Raw genomic sequence first — 16570 nt, forward strand, 5'->3', positions numbered from 1 at the left:
GCGGCACTTACTTTGAATAAACTTCCTTAGCGTTTCTTGCAGCAGATGCCGCAGAAGCACTTCCTGGACTGATACGTAAATTATCTAAGGCCATGTGGTTTAAGGGATGGATGGATGGATGAATAACTTTCTTAGACGTGGGAGTGGCCCGCTGCGCGGGCCACTCCCACGTCGGGTTAGAGAGGTCATGCCCCTCCGCCGCGTCGCGGGCCCGATGGACAGCCCAGAGCTGTGCTTCAAGATTTGAGCTGCGTAGAGCTCGGTCCCACTTCTCCGTGGTGGTCCTGGCCCCCGGCGCCAGGGGACAACCCCAGAGCATGTGAGCTAGGCTAGCTATATCTTTACAAAAGCGACACGCATTGGGAGGGTGCGAGCCCGAAAAGATTTTGTGCAGGAAGGCCGTGCATGGATAGGTGTCCATCTGAAGCCGCCTGTACGTGACTTCTTGTGCTTTATTGAGTGCTTTGTGCGGTAGCGCGGTTCTCTTGACTGAATTATAGTGCTGGGTGCGGTCGTTGTAAGTGACGAGGGGGTCGCGCTCGCTCTCCCATCCTGCCAAGTCTGGGCTCGCATGGTTAGTTAGGTCTCGTGCGGCCTCGTGTGTCGTCTCGTTGATATCAGGGAGCGGACCCTCTAATGGTCCCATGTGTGCCGGGAACCAATTGATGTAGTGTGGGGTGAGGTGTTGAGTGCCAAGTATTCTGCCGACGGTCGGGGATATGCTCCCTGTTCCGAAGGACAGAATTGCCTTCTTGGAGCTTTTATCGTCTTCTAGGAGTGCAAGGATGACGACCGCTTGCTTGGCCACCTCAGGTCTATCAGTGCGGACCATGCACGCGTTGATAACCGTGCCATCTCTGTTGACCACCGCTGCTACATAGGCTCGTCTGCCAGGATATTTGTCTGCGTCCGTAAAGCAGCATGCTTTCCCGGAGGCGACTGCCTGTGGAGGAGTGCTTTGGCTCGAGCAAATCTTCTGTCGATGTTGTGCTCTGTGTTCATATTCGTGGGCCGAGGGGCTGCCCTGATCTTTTTCCTCTGGTCGGGTGTTAGCCCGTGGCTGTTACACTCGATACCCCGAGGCGCGACGTCGATTTCTCGTACGATCCATCTGCCCGCAGGTGTGCCGGACAGCCTTGGTGATCTGGGCCCGTTCCTGTGCCTGCGCAATCTTTCTCAGCGTGTTGTACATGCCTTATGGGTCCAGTGCCTCTGTGCTCGTGTGCATGGGTAGACCCATGGCTTTCTTAGCGGCCTTACGCAGGAACGTTTCAAGCTTGTCTCTTTCCACTTTGGACCAAGTGTGCATGGCCGCCATGTACACAAAGTGACTGATTACGAAGGCCTGTGCCAGTCTAAGCAGGTTTTCCTCCTTAAGCCCGTGATGCCGGTTGGCCACTCGTCTCAGTAGGCGTATGACGTTCTCGGCCTTCGTGGTGAGTTTAGCGACTGCGATGGCGTTCGAGCCATGAACGGACGAAATCGTCTCTCATGTGCAACGTAGATCCCCTTCGTTACATTTCTTCTCAAGTCTCAACATCGAACGGGCTCTATTGACACAGCCATACAACGTCTATATGTCGAGGTCAACAACGCGCTTCACTTATTAATCACATACTCGAAAGGTCACCTGCAGATTGCACTCATTGTGACACCCCAGACGCTACTGTAGAGCATAGCCCCGTTTAGTACCCACAATTTGATTAGCATCCAGACAACCCCTGAAAAGCGAATGCTAGTCTCGGTTTCAAGGAACATACGCGCTCCAAGCGGTTGCCGGGCGTCCTAACTTATTTTTTATTTCTGTTTTTGTGTATGTTAAATTGGGCGAAGAACGGGAAGGGGCTGTCTTCGTGCGTCCGTCGAGCTTACCTTCGCTCACCCTTGCCACTCGCTCAGCGATATCACAAGTCACATCGTGCTTGGTCATCGGCTTCGGTTGTCATCTCAAGTAGGAAGATGGAAAAGATAAGACAGAGAAGCTTGATCAGGCGTTCAACGAACGGAAGGCGCAGGAAACCAGGTCAACCAAGCATTAGACGAAGATGGCTAATCGAGGCGTCACGTGTGCTGCGCGGCTCTGTGGTGTTCTAACACCGGGAATTCCAGTTATGCGAAGTTTTTCGGCTTTCCTAATGACAGCAGGTAAGCACAACTATTTCACTTTACTTTCTGAGCATGTATTCCTTTTGCATGAGTAAAACAGCTGTGCGCAAGCCTGAGTGGACTGACATAGGAGCAGTGTCGCTCGACCCATTCGTCGCATAGAGTAACATATTAAACGACAAGAGTCGACACTCGAGCCGTTTCGTGGCCGAGCTATGGAGCTTCGCCGATTCCGCAGGGTGGCAGAGCACATAAAAAATGCGGCTGTGGCTCCGACTGCGACTAGCAGCTTGACAGGCGGCATGACCACTGGGCAAGACCAATGGCACAACCAAACACGAGGCGTTCATTTGAGGGATCGTCAGTCGTTTGTGCGCAGGCGCGAGTAAGAGCGGGTGTGAGAGAGAAAATTTGGGGCCTTTGCTCCTTGAATATGTGACTCTGCCTAGGTACTACAGAGGAGGCTTCTTAGCGCATGTTGTAGGCTTTTGTCCCTAGGCGTTCCGGCATTTCGGAGTGGGGTCGAGTTGTTTACGCTCCGACGCTGGCTGCCGGCGCGGTAAAGTGGTGAAGCAGCAGGCACTGGCGCCCCATTTGGCGACCGCTGTGTCGGACAGACTGTCTGGCACCTGCTGCGCTCGTGTTAAGTCTGTCGTGGTGGATCATAGCTTTCTCGTGCCTTACGGCCGATGTACTTTGTAAATAACATGTTTCTGTGGGAGCACTAACGACCGTAGTAGACCCGGGCCACATAGATTGAAAATCTATGCATCGTGGTTGAACGCAAGTGGCCGAAAGGCCGCCTGTGACGAAGACTGACTCAGCACACCAGCGCCGCAGGCGCGAGAAAGTCTGTCCGAGGTACCTTCAGAGGCAAAGTTCTGACTCGTGTTGCAGAAGTCGCGGGGCGCGGTACTGCTGAACTTAGCGTCACAAGTTGGCGGCTGAACGTAATTATATTTATTCAATCGTGTTTTTTTACTAATTGTAGCAATGTGTCGTTATTTCGCATTATTGGTGGCGTCTCCAGGACACCAAAGTGGCAACGGGGACGCCAAAGCTAGAACCCGAACTAGCTGGTCCGTAGGTTGGCGCTCGCCGAGGCCTGCGCGTGCCAGGGGTGTATCGCGAACAGCCAGTTTTTTTTTTTCGAACACCCCCTGGCACGATTCGGCCTCCGCGGGCCTCCCTGCTTGCAGCTTTGATCCCCCCGCAACCACTTGGGTGCCCTGGAGATCCTGTGCCGCCTGCTTTGTTATAAACTCAGGTGCTCTTCTGAGGCCTCCGCTTGCCGGTTACATGTACCCTTCTGGAGCAGTGTTTATAAAAAATGCAATCTAAAATTTATAAAAATGCAATCAGTGTTTATAAAAAATGCAATGCAAAAAAAGCGACTCGCGACTTGTACAACACCAGTCAGAACCTTGCCCCTTCAGACACAGCGATCACCAAATGGGGCGTCCGCGCCCACTGCCTCACCGAGCGGGCAGCCAGCGGCGGAGCGTAAACAAACTTGACCGCACTCCGCAACGCCGGCATGTCTAGGGGACAAGCGCATACAACACGCGTCAAGAAACCTCCTCCGTAAGGCCAGAGCCCCTGGTAGGGCCTAGGCAGAGTGTCATATTTAATTGCATTTTTCACTGGTCGATTCGGAGCAGGATTTCTTGCTCCGCGGCAACGAATCCGAATTTCACTGGTCGTTTCGGATCAACTCGCTCCGCGCCGCATCGCTCTCACTTACTCCGCCGCCGAGGCGCGGATTCGAGAGGAAATAGCTCGCGTCACATCCGTCTTCAAGCGAAATCGGTACCCTGTTGGTACGCACAACATTGCTTCGCAAAATGGCTGCGTTCGGTGCTGCTGCAGCGCTCGCGTTTGGCGATGAGAGCTCGGACGACAGCGATTACGAAGTGACGCAAGTGCTGTACGAAGCCTTCTATGCACGTTGTCCATGCACAGTACTTGCGGGCGCGACATGGAAATGGCGGACTATGCAACTGCCGCGGTCAAATTACACACGGGAGACGGTGACTTTGGCTGCCGTGGAAACGTACAGAGCGGAAGTCGCGCATGGTTTCCGGAACCGGTTTGTGCGACGTGTACGCAGACTTCCTGTGTGATCGCCCGCGGAGCGTTATTGCGCTCCGCTGGCCGATTCGGATTTGTGAAACCCGAGCGTTCGCTCGAGGATTTCGGCGGCCGCTCCAGATCGACCAGTGAAAAAGCCTCCAGATTTTCTCTCTCGCTCTCGCTCTTACTCGCGCCTGCGCGCAAACGACTGGCGATCCCTCAAATGAACGTTTCGTCGACCCAACACGTGCGAAGCCTAGTCAGACCGCGTCGCCGGGCTCTTTCTGTAAAATGCACCTGAGCATCGTTGTTGGGTTCTTCTGCCAGCGTCTGCTTCGTCGCGCTTTTATGGTAAGGCCACAGCAAGTTCTTTTGCGCGTTGTTAACGACTTATTTGAAACAGAACAGCGCGGTTTTGACGGGGACAGCAGGGAGAACGACACGGGCGAGCGCTGCATGCCGTTCTCCCTGCTGTCCCCATCAAAACCGCGCTGTTCTGTATCAAATATGGCTGACCAACTCGCCCAAACGTCCGTTTTAACGACTTATTCTCCTCGCATTTTGTTATGTCACATGAGCTAGCCGCATGAGCGAGTGACGGCGGCTTTGCAGCCATGAACAGCTGCTGCCCATTTGCTGCGCTGACTTTCATTTCGCATTCTTTTTTATGCGCAGCAATGAGCGGTGATGCTGGCGATAACACCAACGCGGCAGCGTCCGGGCTGAGAGGCACGTTGCATACAATGACGAAGTTAGAAAATACAATAAAATGGTTTGTTAAGAAATGCGGCCTATGAACACATGCCGTTCGGGCCAGAGAGCTTTATGTCACGCGCAGCGACTGCTGAAAAAGTGTGGTGCTCTACTTTTTCCAAAGAAATGTAGCTATTTCTAAAGCGGTACAGGTGCAATATCCACAGTATGGCAATAATGCGCTCTCTCCCAACCTCTGTAGCAGGCTATGTGCACTTGAGCGTTGTTAGCTGTTTTTCATTGGGCTCAAGATACGTGTTTTCATGTTTAATTGTGTATGGAGTCGTTACCGTAGAAAGCTCCTTGTTTTTTATCATTTACAAGAGTGCTGCCTTAACCAAAAAAAATACGCATTACGTGAAGGAACGCAGCATCTCCATTATAAAGCTTTGCAGACTCCAGTATTGCTTATACGAAGGAACGTAGCGTCTACATTCAATAGCTTTGAAGCCTCCAGTATTGCTTACCTTCTGTCTTTCATTCAAAGTATTGCAGGAATCTCCACAATTTCCTCAAAATACACTACAGCCAAAGGACATCAAGCACACTCGAGGGCAAAATTCCAAGTATCAGAAGACGATTGCAAGGCTTAGGCTTCGAAGACAGCAGGTGAAGACCCCAAGACAAAGTGCTTAATTGCAGCTGTTTAATGACGGACACACTGGCTTATACATTCGAGAGGAGGATGTTGGTGTGTGCTCAATTAATTTTGCAGCCATTTTATTTCGGCACGCAACCATTCACATAATTCTGTTACCCTAATTCACCCTCTTTCGCAGAAGTACAAGAAAAAAAACGTCATATTTCTTTCCTTCAAAACAATCCCATTTTGAGCAAATTAATTGCTTGTGTGTATGTGCAGTTTATTTTATTCATTATCCGGATAGTTGCAACACGGCTTCTATGTGTTTTGCTTGTGCAAAGTTATTGCCATCACGTCATTAATTTCCTACTATTCTCCATTATACCGGTGTCACACGACCACTTTCTATTGCGATCAAGTACGATCGGGATCGAAGTTCTCGACAGCTGTTGGCTCCATCGCACAGCTTGCGCAAAAGAACCAATCGCGACCGAGAAATTCAAATCGGATTGGGCTGGATCGCGTTTAAAAGTGCGCCGTGTGATACCCATATTGCGTTTCGCTGTTTCTTCCCGCTTTCATGCACCTGCCTCTTACAATCTTGCTGCAATAAATTGTTGTCTACTATTTTCGTGTTCTTGACTGTGCAGCAAGTTGATTTATATTTAAGGAACATGGCACATTTATTTACGATACACATTTTGGCGTGAGTTGCTAGATGTACAATATCCTAAGCGATAAAGTTCTACTTCCTCAATAGTTGGCATGATTGTTGCGCCAAGTTACAGCTTGAAACATCAAATATGCATTTAAATGAAACTAACATGAAGTGAAGCACCCTTGTGCGCTCGTCGTCACAACATATAAACAGCGGCATAAGTGCCTGCATGAAATAACTCGATTTAAGAAACGTTATGGGTCCCCCCAAAATAAAAAACAATATAAAACACGAAACTGAAATTAGGGCCTCCGAGATTCGGCGGCGTGCGCGACCATCTTGGAGGCTGGTGCGTTTCGCCGATTCCGCTGAGAGCCAAAGTCGGCCGCAGGCGCCTTTGGGAGTGTCCACTCTTTACGTTTACTATGTTACTCTGTGTTCGTCGTGACGGCAGCCCGTCTGCTACCGGTGACTTGTACTGAAGGGCTTGAGGGGGCTTGAGTGCCCGTGTTTGTTAGGCTATACATTTTGTGCATTCTTTACTTTGTCGACACATACAGCCAAAGCTAACGAAAAAAAAAAAAAAAGACACAGCTGTGATGTTTTATCAAATTTCAAGAGCAATGACGGCAAAAGCTTGCACGCACGTAATTTCTTGTTGCATTTTGATGCACGGCTACTAAGATATCGCACTGAAGAAGGTTTGAGCTCTCTGTTCTATCTGAATTTTGGAGCGTAGACTGTACCATACGCTCAGTTACCTTGCTTTAGGCTCAGCTTCGGTATGTCAAAGTTTTTTAGCACCTGTATTATACACGAGGCGCAATATTATTTGTTTTGCCAGCAAAATGTATTTCATTGTACCAGTACTACAAGTATAGATTATTTATTGCTAATTAAGCACGAACTGGTAATCCTCCTTACGATGAAGAGTGCTATTAAGTTTTTTATGAATGGTTGGTTCCTTGCATTTCTGTTGTGTCAAAATATTGTCCTAGTACTCGCCATGCTTTTCTATATATATGAATATTACGGTAAGTATGACGACAGGCAGATTATATGCGTTTGTAAGCGCAATAGAAATATGTTCCCTCATTCGGCATGTAGTTCAAATAATTAGAGCAATTATAGGCTACTTCCTGTTCAGGCAGATGCATGTAGCCAGATTAAAATTCTGTGGGTCCTTACTTCTCATTCTGTCAATGAAATACATGTATTGTACTCTACCTTCTTTCTGTAAGCCACAATATGCCACAATATGTGTTGCCGTGAGAACATACGTAATAGTGTTATGACCTCATCAGTGACGACAAGAAGGAATTGTTTTGTTTGTGAATTATTTCCATTTGGATATCCGGCAACCACCATTGGTGGGAGCGGCACTGCCGCCGCATTCGCCATGGGACCGAGTGTTCCAAGGGAGGTATAAGGAGTTTCCGCACTCTGATCCGGAGACCATTCGTGGTCATCTTGGCCTCTCAGATAGACGTCTGTTATTGGTAAAGAAAGTGATTCGACCATGGTCCTGTCTCTATAAAATGGGTAGAAAAGCCTAAAGCGTTTTCGATCTTAACAGCGAGCCGATTTGTGAATGGTGCTGCGCAACCTACGTGATGTATTTTTATTCTGTCGTTACGTCGTGGTGACTTTCTCGTGCATATAACGAGGGTTTCCTTGGTTAAAACAATTGTGATGGCTTTAAATTTTTTTTTTCACTGAGATATATATTTTTCTTTTCTTTAGTGATTCTGGGACAAGCAGGCTCTCAAAGTAGTCAAACTTCCCAATTTATTGGGGTTAATAAACAACAACAGAGCTATTTATGCAAGAGCTCTGGATTTTCACGAAGGCGTCCAGTTCTCGGTTTCAAGATGGTATTGTGCGTATAAGCTAATCTAATTTTGTTTCCTGGTGACAGGGACACAAATTCCTTAGCGCATGTATATACAATACATTGTTTCCTTCCCCAATATGTAAACTTCTATGTTGCAATACCAAATGAAGACTTGCCTATCCTAGTCAAGGCAGCCACTCCTGATACTACCTAGAGAACGGTAAAATAGGTACAAGCGCGCTTCCGACCTGGCCAGGCCCCTTACAAAAGAAATGTGCGCGGCAACTACGGGAGTTTGAGACGCTTGGAAGGGCATCCACCTGACGGGAAGTTGCCGGCGTGAGACTGCCAGCCTCCCTTTTTTTTATTGTGCTCACAAAGGCTTCGAGGAAATTTTGAGGAAGTAGGCTCAATTCCCAAGAGCACCATCCCTGAAGAAAGCCGAGCGCTAGGCCAGGGTATACGCTTGTGCCCATTTGAACCATTGAGTGCCGGGTGCTGGTATATAGGGATCGAACCCACGGCCTCCTGCAGCCGAGGCGGGCGCTGTACCGCTGTGGGCCATGGCTGAGTCCTAGGCGGCGTTCGTTTGACTTCCAAGAAAAGCGATACGCATTGAAGAAACGCTGGACGACTTTATTGGTGCGAGCCGGCCGACAATAACGCTACCTGTCCAGCCTGTAGGCAGCACAGCGGCGCTGTTGGCCGCATGCCACGCGCGTTCATTCTACCAAAGCCGCGATGTTGTAGCGATGCCTTTCAAGTGCGATTCCTTTCAAGCAGCAGCAGCAGCAGCAGCAGCAGCAGCAGCAGCAGCAGCAGCAGCAGCAGCAGCAGCAGCAGCAGCAGCAGCAGCAGCAGCAGCAGCAGCAGCAGCAGCAGCAGCAGCAGCAGCAGCAGCAGCAGCAGCAGCAGCAGCAGCAGCAGCAGCAGCAGCAGCAGCAGCAGCAGCAGCAGCAGCAGCAGCAGCAGCAGCAGCAGCAGCAGCAGCAGCAGCAGCAGCAGCAGCAGCAGCAGCAGCAGCAGCAGCAGCAGCAGCAGCAGCAGCAGCAGCAGCAGCAGCAGCAGCAGCAGCAGCAGCAGCAGCAGCAGCAGCAGCAGCAGCAGCAGCAGCAGCAGCAGCAGCAGCAGCAGCAGCAGCAGCAGCAGCAGCAGCAGCAGCAGCAGCAGCAGCAGCAGCAGCAGCAGCAGCAGCAGCAGCAGCAGCAGCAGCAGCAGCAGCAGCAGCAGCAGCAGCAGCAGCAGCAGCAGCAGCAGCAGCAGCAGCAGCAGCAGCAGCAGCAGCAGCAGCAGCAGCAGCAGCAGCAGCAGCAGCAGCAGCAGCAGCAGCAGCAGCAGCAGCAGCAGCAGCAGCAGCAGCAGCAGCAGCAGCAGCAGCAGCAGCAGCAGCAGCAGCAGCAGCAGCAGCAGCAGCAGCAGCAGCAGCAGCAGCAGCAGCAGCAGCAGCAGCAGCAGCAGCAGCAGCAGCAGCAGCAGCAGCAGCAGCAGCAGCAGCAGCAGCAGCAGCAGCAGCAGCAGCAGCAGCAGCAGCAGCAGCAGCAGCAGCAGCAGCAGCAGCAGCAGCAGCAGCAGCAGCAGCAGCAGCAGCAGCAGCAGCAGCAGCAGCAGCAGCAGCAGCAGCAGCAGCAGCAGCAGCAGCAGCAGCAGCAGCAGCAGCAGCAGCAGCAGCAGCAGCAGCAGCAGCAGCAGCAGCAGCAGCAGCAGCAGCAGCAGCAGCAGCAGCAGCAGCAGCAGCAGCAGCAGCAGCAGCAGCAGCAGCAGCAGCAGCAGCAGCAGCAGCAGCAGCAGCAGCAGCAGCAGCAGCAGCAGCAGCAGCAGCAGCAGCAGCAGCAGCAGCAGCAGCAGCAGCAGCAGCAGCAGCAGCAGCAGCAGCAGCAGCAGCAGCAGCAGCAGCAGCAGCAGCAGCAGCAGCAGCAGCAGCAGCAGCAGCAGCAGCAGCAGCAGCAGCAGCAGCAGCAGCAGCAGCAGCAGCAGCAGCAGCAGCAGCAGCAGCAGCAGCAGCAGCAGCAGCAGCAGCAGCAGCAGCAGCAGCAGCAGCAGCAGCAGCAGCAGCAGCAGCAGCAGCAGCAGCAGCAGCAGCAGCAGCAGCAGCAGCAGCAGCAGCAGCAGCAGCAGCAGCAGCAGCAGCAGCAGCAGCAGCAGCAGCAGCAGCAGCAGCAGCAGCAGCAGCAGCAGCAGCAGCAGCAGCAGCAGCAGCAGCAGCAGCAGCAGCAGCAGCAGCAGCAGCAGCAGCAGCAGCAGCAGCAGCAGCAGCAGCAGCAGCAGCAGCAGCAGCAGCAGCAGCAGCAGCAGCAGCAGCAGCAGCAGCAGCAGCAGCAGCAGCAGCAGCAGCAGCAGCAGCAGCAGCAGCAGCAGCAGCAGCAGCAGCAGCAGCAGCAGCAGCAGCAGCAGCAGCAGCAGCAGCAGCAGCAGCAGCAGCAGCAGCAGCAGCAGCAGCAGCAGCAGCAGCAGCAGCAGCAGCAGCAGCAGCAGCAGCAGCAGCAGCAGCAGCAGCAGCAGCAGCAGCAGCAGCAGCAGCAGCAGCAGCAGCAGCAGCAGCAGCAGCAGCAGCAGCAGCAGCAGCAGCAGCAGCAGCAGCAGCAGCAGCAGCAGCAGCAGCAGCAGCAGCAGCAGCAGCAGCAGCAGCAGCAGCAGCAGCAGCAGCAGCAGCAGCAGCAGCAGCAGCAGCAGCAGCAGCAGCAGCAGCAGCAGCAGCAGCAGCAGCAGCAGCAGCAGCAGCAGCAGCAGCAGCAGCAGCAGCAGCAGCAGCAGCAGCAGCAGCAGCAGCAGCAGCAGCAGCAGCAGCAGCAGCAGCAGCAGCAGCAGCAGCAGCAGCAGCAGCAGCAGCAGCAGCAGCAGCAGCAGCAGCAGCAGCAGCAGCAGCAGCAGCAGCAGCAGCAGCAGCAGCAGCAGCAGCAGCAGCAGCAGCAGCAGCAGCAGCAGCAGCAGCAGCAGCAGCAGCAGCAGCAGCAGCAGCAGCAGCAGCAGCAGCAGCAGCAGCAGCAGCAGCAGCAGCAGCAGCAGCAGCAGCAGCAGCAGCAGCAGCAGCAGCAGCAGCAGCAGCAGCAGCAGCAGCAGCAGCAGCAGCAGCAGCAGCAGCAGCAGCAGCAGCAGCAGCAGCAGCAGCAGCAGCAGCAGCAGCAGCAGCAGCAGCAGCAGCAGCAGCAGCAGCAGCAGCAGCAGCAGCAGCAGCAGCAGCAGCAGCAGCAGCAGCAGCAGCAGCAGCAGCAGCAGCAGCAGCAGCAGCAGCAGCAGCAGCAGCAGCAGCAGCAGCAGCAGCAGCAGCAGCAGCAGCAGCAGCAGCAGCAGCAGCAGCAGCAGCAGCAGCAGCAGCAGCAGCAGCAGCAGCAGCAGCAGCAGCAGCAGCAGCAGCAGCAGCAGCAGCAGCAGCAGCAGCAGCAGCAGCAGCAGCAGCAGCAGCAGCAGCAGCAGCAGCAGCAGCAGCAGCAGCAGCAGCAGCAGCAGCAGCAGCAGCAGCAGCAGCAGCAGCAGCAGCAGCAGCAGCAGCAGCAGCAGCAGCAGCAGCAGCAGCAGCAGCAGCAGCAGCAGCAGCAGCAGCAGCAGCAGCAGCAGCAGCAGCAGCAGCAGCAGCAGCAGCAGCAGCAGCAGCAGCAGCAGCAGCAGCAGCAGCAGCAGCAGCAGCAGCAGCAGCAGCAGCAGCAGCAGCAGCAGCAGCAGCAGCAGCAGCAGCAGCAGCAGCAGCAGCAGCAGCAGCAGCAGCAGCAGCAGCAGCAGCAGCAGCAGCAGCAGCAGCAGCAGCAGCAGCAGCAGCAGCAGCAGCAGCAGCAGCAGCAGCAGCAGCAGCAGCAGCAGCAGCAGCAGCAGCAGCAGCAGCAGCAGCAGCAGCAGCAGCAGCAGCAGCAGCAGCAGCAGCAGCAGCAGCAGCAGCAGCAGCAGCAGCAGCAGCAGCAGCAGCAGCAGCAGCAGCAGCAGCAGCAGCAGCAGCAGCAGCAGCAGCAGCAGCAGCAGCAGCAGCAGCAGCAGCAGCAGCAGCAGCAGCAGCAGCAGCAGCAGCAGCAGCAGCAGCAGCAGCAGCAGCAGCAGCAGCAGCAGCAGCAGCAGCAGCAGCAGCAGCAGCAGCAGCAGCAGCAGCAGCAGCAGCAGCAGCAGCAGCAGCAGCAGCAGCAGCAGCAGCAGCAGCAGCAGCAGCAGCAGCAGCAGCAGCAGCAGCAGCAGCAGCAGCAGCAGCAGCAGCAGCAGCAGCAGCAGCAGCAGCAGCAGCAGCAGCAGCAGCAGCAGCAGCAGCAGCAGCAGCAGCAGCAGCAGCAGCAGCAGCAGCAGCAGCAGCAGCAGCAGCAGCAGCAGCAGCAGCAGCAGCAGCAGCAGCAGCAGCAGCAGCAGCAGCAGCAGCAGCAGCAGCAGCAGCAGCAGCAGCAGCAGCAGCAGCAGCAGCAGCAGCAGCAGCAGCAGCAGCAGCAGCAGCAGCAGCAGCAGCAGCAGCAGCAGCAGCAGCAGCAGCAGCAGCAGCAGCAGCAGCAGCAGCAGCAGCAGCAGCAGCAGCAGCAGCAGCAGCAGCAGCAGCAGCAGCAGCAGCAGCAGCAGCAGCAGCAGCAGCAGCAGCAGCAGCAGCAGCAGCAGCAGCAGCAGCAGCAGCAGCAGCAGCAGCAGCAGCAGCAGCAGCAGCAGCAGCAGCAGCAGCAGCAGCAGCAGCAGCAGCAGCAGCAGCAGCAGCAGCAGCAGCAGCAGCAGCAGCAGCAGCAGCAGCAGCAGCAGCAGCAGCAGCAGCAGCAGCAGCAGCAGCAGCAGCAGCAGCAGCAGCAGCAGCAGCAGCAGCAGCAGCAGCAGCAGCAGCAGCAGCAGCAGCAGCAGCAGCAGCAGCAGCAGCAGCAGCAGCAGCAGCAGCAGCAGCAGCAGCAGCAGCAGCAGCAGCAGCAGCAGCAGCAGCAGCAGCAGCAGCAGCAGCAGCAGCAGCAGCAGCAGCAGCAGCAGCAGCAGCAGCAGCAGCAGCAGCAGCAGCAGCAGCAGCAGCAGCAGCAGCAGCAGCAGCAGCAGCAGCAGCAGCAGCAGCAGCAGCAGCAGCAGCAGCAGCAGCAGCAGCAGCAGCAGCAGCAGCAGCAGCAGCAGCAGCAGCAGCAGCAGCAGCAGCAGCAGCAGCAGCAGCAGCAGCAGCAGCAGCAGCAGCAGCAGCAGCAGCAGCAGCAGCAGCAGCAGCAGCAGCAGCAGCAGCAGCAGCAGCAGCAGCAGCAGCAGCAGCAGCAGCAGCAGCAGCAGCAGCAGCAGCAGCAGCAGCAGCAGCAGCAGCAGCAGCAGCAGCAGCAGCAGCAGCAGCAGCAGCAGCAGCAGCAGCAGCAGCAGCAGCAGCAGCAGCAGCAGCAGCAGCAGCAGCAGCAGCAGCAGCAGCAGCAGCAGCAGCAGCAGCAGCAGCAGCAGCAGCAGCAGCAGCAGCAGCAGCAGCAGCAGCAGCAGCAGCAGCAGCAGCAGCAGCAGCAGCAGCAGCAGCAGCAGCAGCAGCAGCAGCAGCAGCAGCAGCAGCAGCAGCAGCAGCAGCAGCAGCAGCAGCAGCAGCAGCAGCAGCAGCAGCAGCAGCAGCAGCAGCAGCAGCAGCAGCAGCAGCAGCAGCAGCAGCAGCAGCAGCAGCAGCAGCAGCAGCAGCAGCAGCAGCAGCAGCAGCAGCAGCAGCAGCAGCAGCAGCAGCAGCAGCAGCAGCAGCAGCAGCAGCAGCAGCAGCAGCAGCAGCAGCAGCAGCAGCAGCAGCAGCAGCAGCAGCAGCAGCAGCAGCAGCAGCAGCAGCAGCAGCAGCAGCAGCAGCAGCAGCAGCAGCAGCAGCAGCAGCAGCAGCAGCAGCAGCAGCAGCAGCAGCAGCAGCAGCAGCAGCAGCAGCAGCAGCAGCAGCAGCAGCAGCAGCAGCAGCAGCAGCAGCAGCAGCAGCAGCAGCAGCAGCAGCAGCAGCAGCAGCAGCAGCAGCAGCAGCAGCAGCAGCAGCAGCAGCAGCAGCAGCAGCAGCAGCAGCAGCAGCAGCAGCAGCAGCAGCAGCAGCAGCAGCAGCAGCAGCAGCAGCAGCAGCAGCAGCAGCAGCAGCAGCAGCAGCAGCAGCAGCAGCAGCAGCAGCAGCAGCAGCAGCAGCAGCAGCAGCAGCAGCAGCAGCAGCAGCAGCAGCAGCAGCAGCAGCAGCAGCAGCAGCAGCAGCAGCAGCAGCAGCAGCAGCAGCAGCAGCAGCAGCAGCAGCAGCAGCAGCAGCAGCAGCAGCAGCAGCAGCAGCAGCAGCAGCAGCAGCAGCAGCAGCAGCAGCAGCAGCAGCAGCAGCAGCAGCAGCAGCAGCAGCAGCAGCAGCAGCAGCAGCAGCAGCAGCAGCAGCAGCAGCAGCAGCAGCAGCAGCAGCAGCAGCAGCAGCAGCAGCAGCAGCAGCAGCAGCAGCAGCAGCAGCAGCAGCAGCAGCAGCAGCAGCAGCAGCAGCAGCAGCAGCAGCAGCAGCAGCAGCAGCAGCAGCAGCAGCAGCAGCAGCAGCAGCAGCAGCAGCAGCAGCAGCAGCAGCAGCAGCAGCAGCAGCAGCAGCAGCAGCAGCAGCAGCAGCAGCAGCAGCAGCAGCAGCAGCAGCAGCAGCAGCAGCAGCAGCAGCAGCAGCAGCAGCAGCAGCAGCAGCAGCAGCAGCAGCAGCAGCAGCAGCAGCAGCAGCAGCAGCAGCAGCAGCAGCAGCAGCAGCAGCAGCAGCAGCAGCAGCAGCAGCAGCAGCAGCAGCAGCAGCAGCAGCAGCAGCAGCAGCAGCAGCAGCAGCAGCAGCAGCAGCAGCAGCAGCAGCAGCAGCAGCAGCAGCAGCAGCAGCAGCAGCAGCAGCAGCAGCAGCAGCAGCAGCAGCAGCAGCAGCAGCAGCAGCAGCAGCAGCAGCAGCAGCAGCAGCAGCAGCAGCAGCAGCAGCAGCAGCAGCAGCAGCAGCAGCAGCAGCAGCAGCAGCAGCAGCAGCAGCAGCAGCAGCAGCAGCAGCAGCAGCAGCAGCAGCAGCAGCAGCAGCAGCAGCAGCAGCAGCAGCAGCAGCAGCAGCAGCAGCAGCAGCAGCAGCAGCAGTTTGGCCGCTCTTCACCTCTCTGTCTTTCTTGTTAGTAAAATCTCTTTCTTGTCATTCGCTGTCAGGCTGTCAGTGTCAGGCTGTCAGACAGAAATATTTCTAGATATTTGCTCTGGAATGCACTTGCTGGCGAATGTGTTAAAGGCACTCACACGCTGTTGCTATGAAGCGTGCAGCCTCGCTGGCAGTTCTTCAATATTAATAGAACAATACCGATTTCGCAGTAGGCGCTAATTCTAATACGACTTTTTTGTGGTTTAAAATCTTACGAGCGTCCCCGTGACATCAGTGCAGTCAAAACAAGCTTGAAACTGTCATTTTAAGCACCAGTCAAATCCTCCACGGAGTCCGCCATTTTGACTGTCTGGATTTTGCATATGTTTCTCGCTTGAACTGACTCAAAACAAATAGGCGTGTTACCGAGATTATATTATTTCTACTTTTCATTCCAAAGGTTCTTGTAATAATATCTTTTTCGTAATAAAACAGTAATCGTTTCTAGAATTCAAAACACTGAGGAGCATATGGGGGTTAACCGAGGGGCCCGATATTTATTAGTCATATCATGAGAAGCCAACAAACAATGACACCCAGGACAACATAGGGGAAATTACTTGTGCTTAATAAACGGAATAAAGAAACGATAAATTAATGGGAATGAAAGTGAATGAAAAAACAACTTGCCGCAGGCGGGGAACGATCCCACAGCCTTCGCATTCGCGGGCGATGCTCTACCAACTGAGCTACCAAACGGCGCCGCGGTAGCTCAATTGGTAGCGCATCGCACTCGATATGCGAAGGTTGTGGGATCGTTCGTCACTTGCCGGTGCAATTAAAGCAACGACTTGCCGCAAATGGTGTCATTACTATTGCTTTTATTCAGATAAATGTTTCTCTTAGCGACTTCCCTCCTCCCTCCCTCCTTCATATATAAGGCCAATTCCATATCCGTACACGAAACATCGGTGCAAATAGTGTAAATTCTCTACTCACGTCATTATGTCTGGTGAATTTGGCTTTCCACCGGCGTACGCTGTCTAGTCGTACGCTCTCGCTTCTTGTCATTCGGATTTGTTGTTTCTCACGGGCAGTTCGTTAAGCGCGACCATTGCTCTCTTTTCGGTCGCTCCAATGCCCCGTGTGGATCGGCCGCTGTACGCAATCCCCAGGCGTGTCTGTGAACACCTGTACACTTATTAGCGTCCTGTCTGTCTCTATCCATTCAATGAAGTTGAGCAAGAACTAAAGCGCATGAGAGATTATCTTTTTGCTTGATGCCGTTTTTGTGTCCAGCGCTGTTGGTCATACGGATTTTGCCGCGAGTTATTTTTTTATGGCATTTTTTTCTCGCGAGTGAGTAGTTCGGACACGCCGCTCACCGCGAAAGAAACGGCGCCAGGAAGCGCACGTGTAAATTTTTCAATTAGAAAATGCGGGAAGCTAAGATACAATATAAGTAAACTTATACTAACGCATAGAGGGCAGGCTACAAGCAGCTGTATTATAGAATACTTTTGCAGAAATAAATGTGAGCAACGCTTGAGCTGGCGATACTGCTCGGCAAAGTGAACTCGTCGAAACTGT

The 16570-nt window shown here is 55.3% G+C and overlaps 1 protein-coding gene across 2 annotated transcripts in view; it reads right to left on the reverse strand.

The window, feature by feature from the left end:
* Positions 1 to 16421, reverse strand: part of LOC142571828 (arylsulfatase B-like) — a 44954-nt gene extending 28533 nt beyond the window's left edge. Inside the window, exon 1 of one of the 2 annotated variants that reach the window (XM_075680472.1) lies at positions 15980 to 16421. In XM_075680472.1, the coding sequence (XP_075536587.1) occupies positions 15980 to 16051 (72 nt within the window). In that variant the 5' untranslated portion in view covers positions 16052 to 16421. Of the gene's footprint in view, positions 1 to 4476; positions 4570 to 15979 lie in introns of those variants that run through there. The other variant, XM_075680473.1, reaches the window with a different exon arrangement.
* Between the last annotated feature and the right edge of the window lie 149 nt (positions 16422 to 16570).

This window comes from Dermacentor variabilis, chromosome 2 (genome assembly GCF_050947875.1).
Source record: "Dermacentor variabilis isolate Ectoservices chromosome 2, ASM5094787v1, whole genome shotgun sequence".
Lineage (NCBI taxonomy): Eukaryota > Metazoa > Arthropoda > Arachnida > Ixodida > Ixodidae > Dermacentor > Dermacentor variabilis.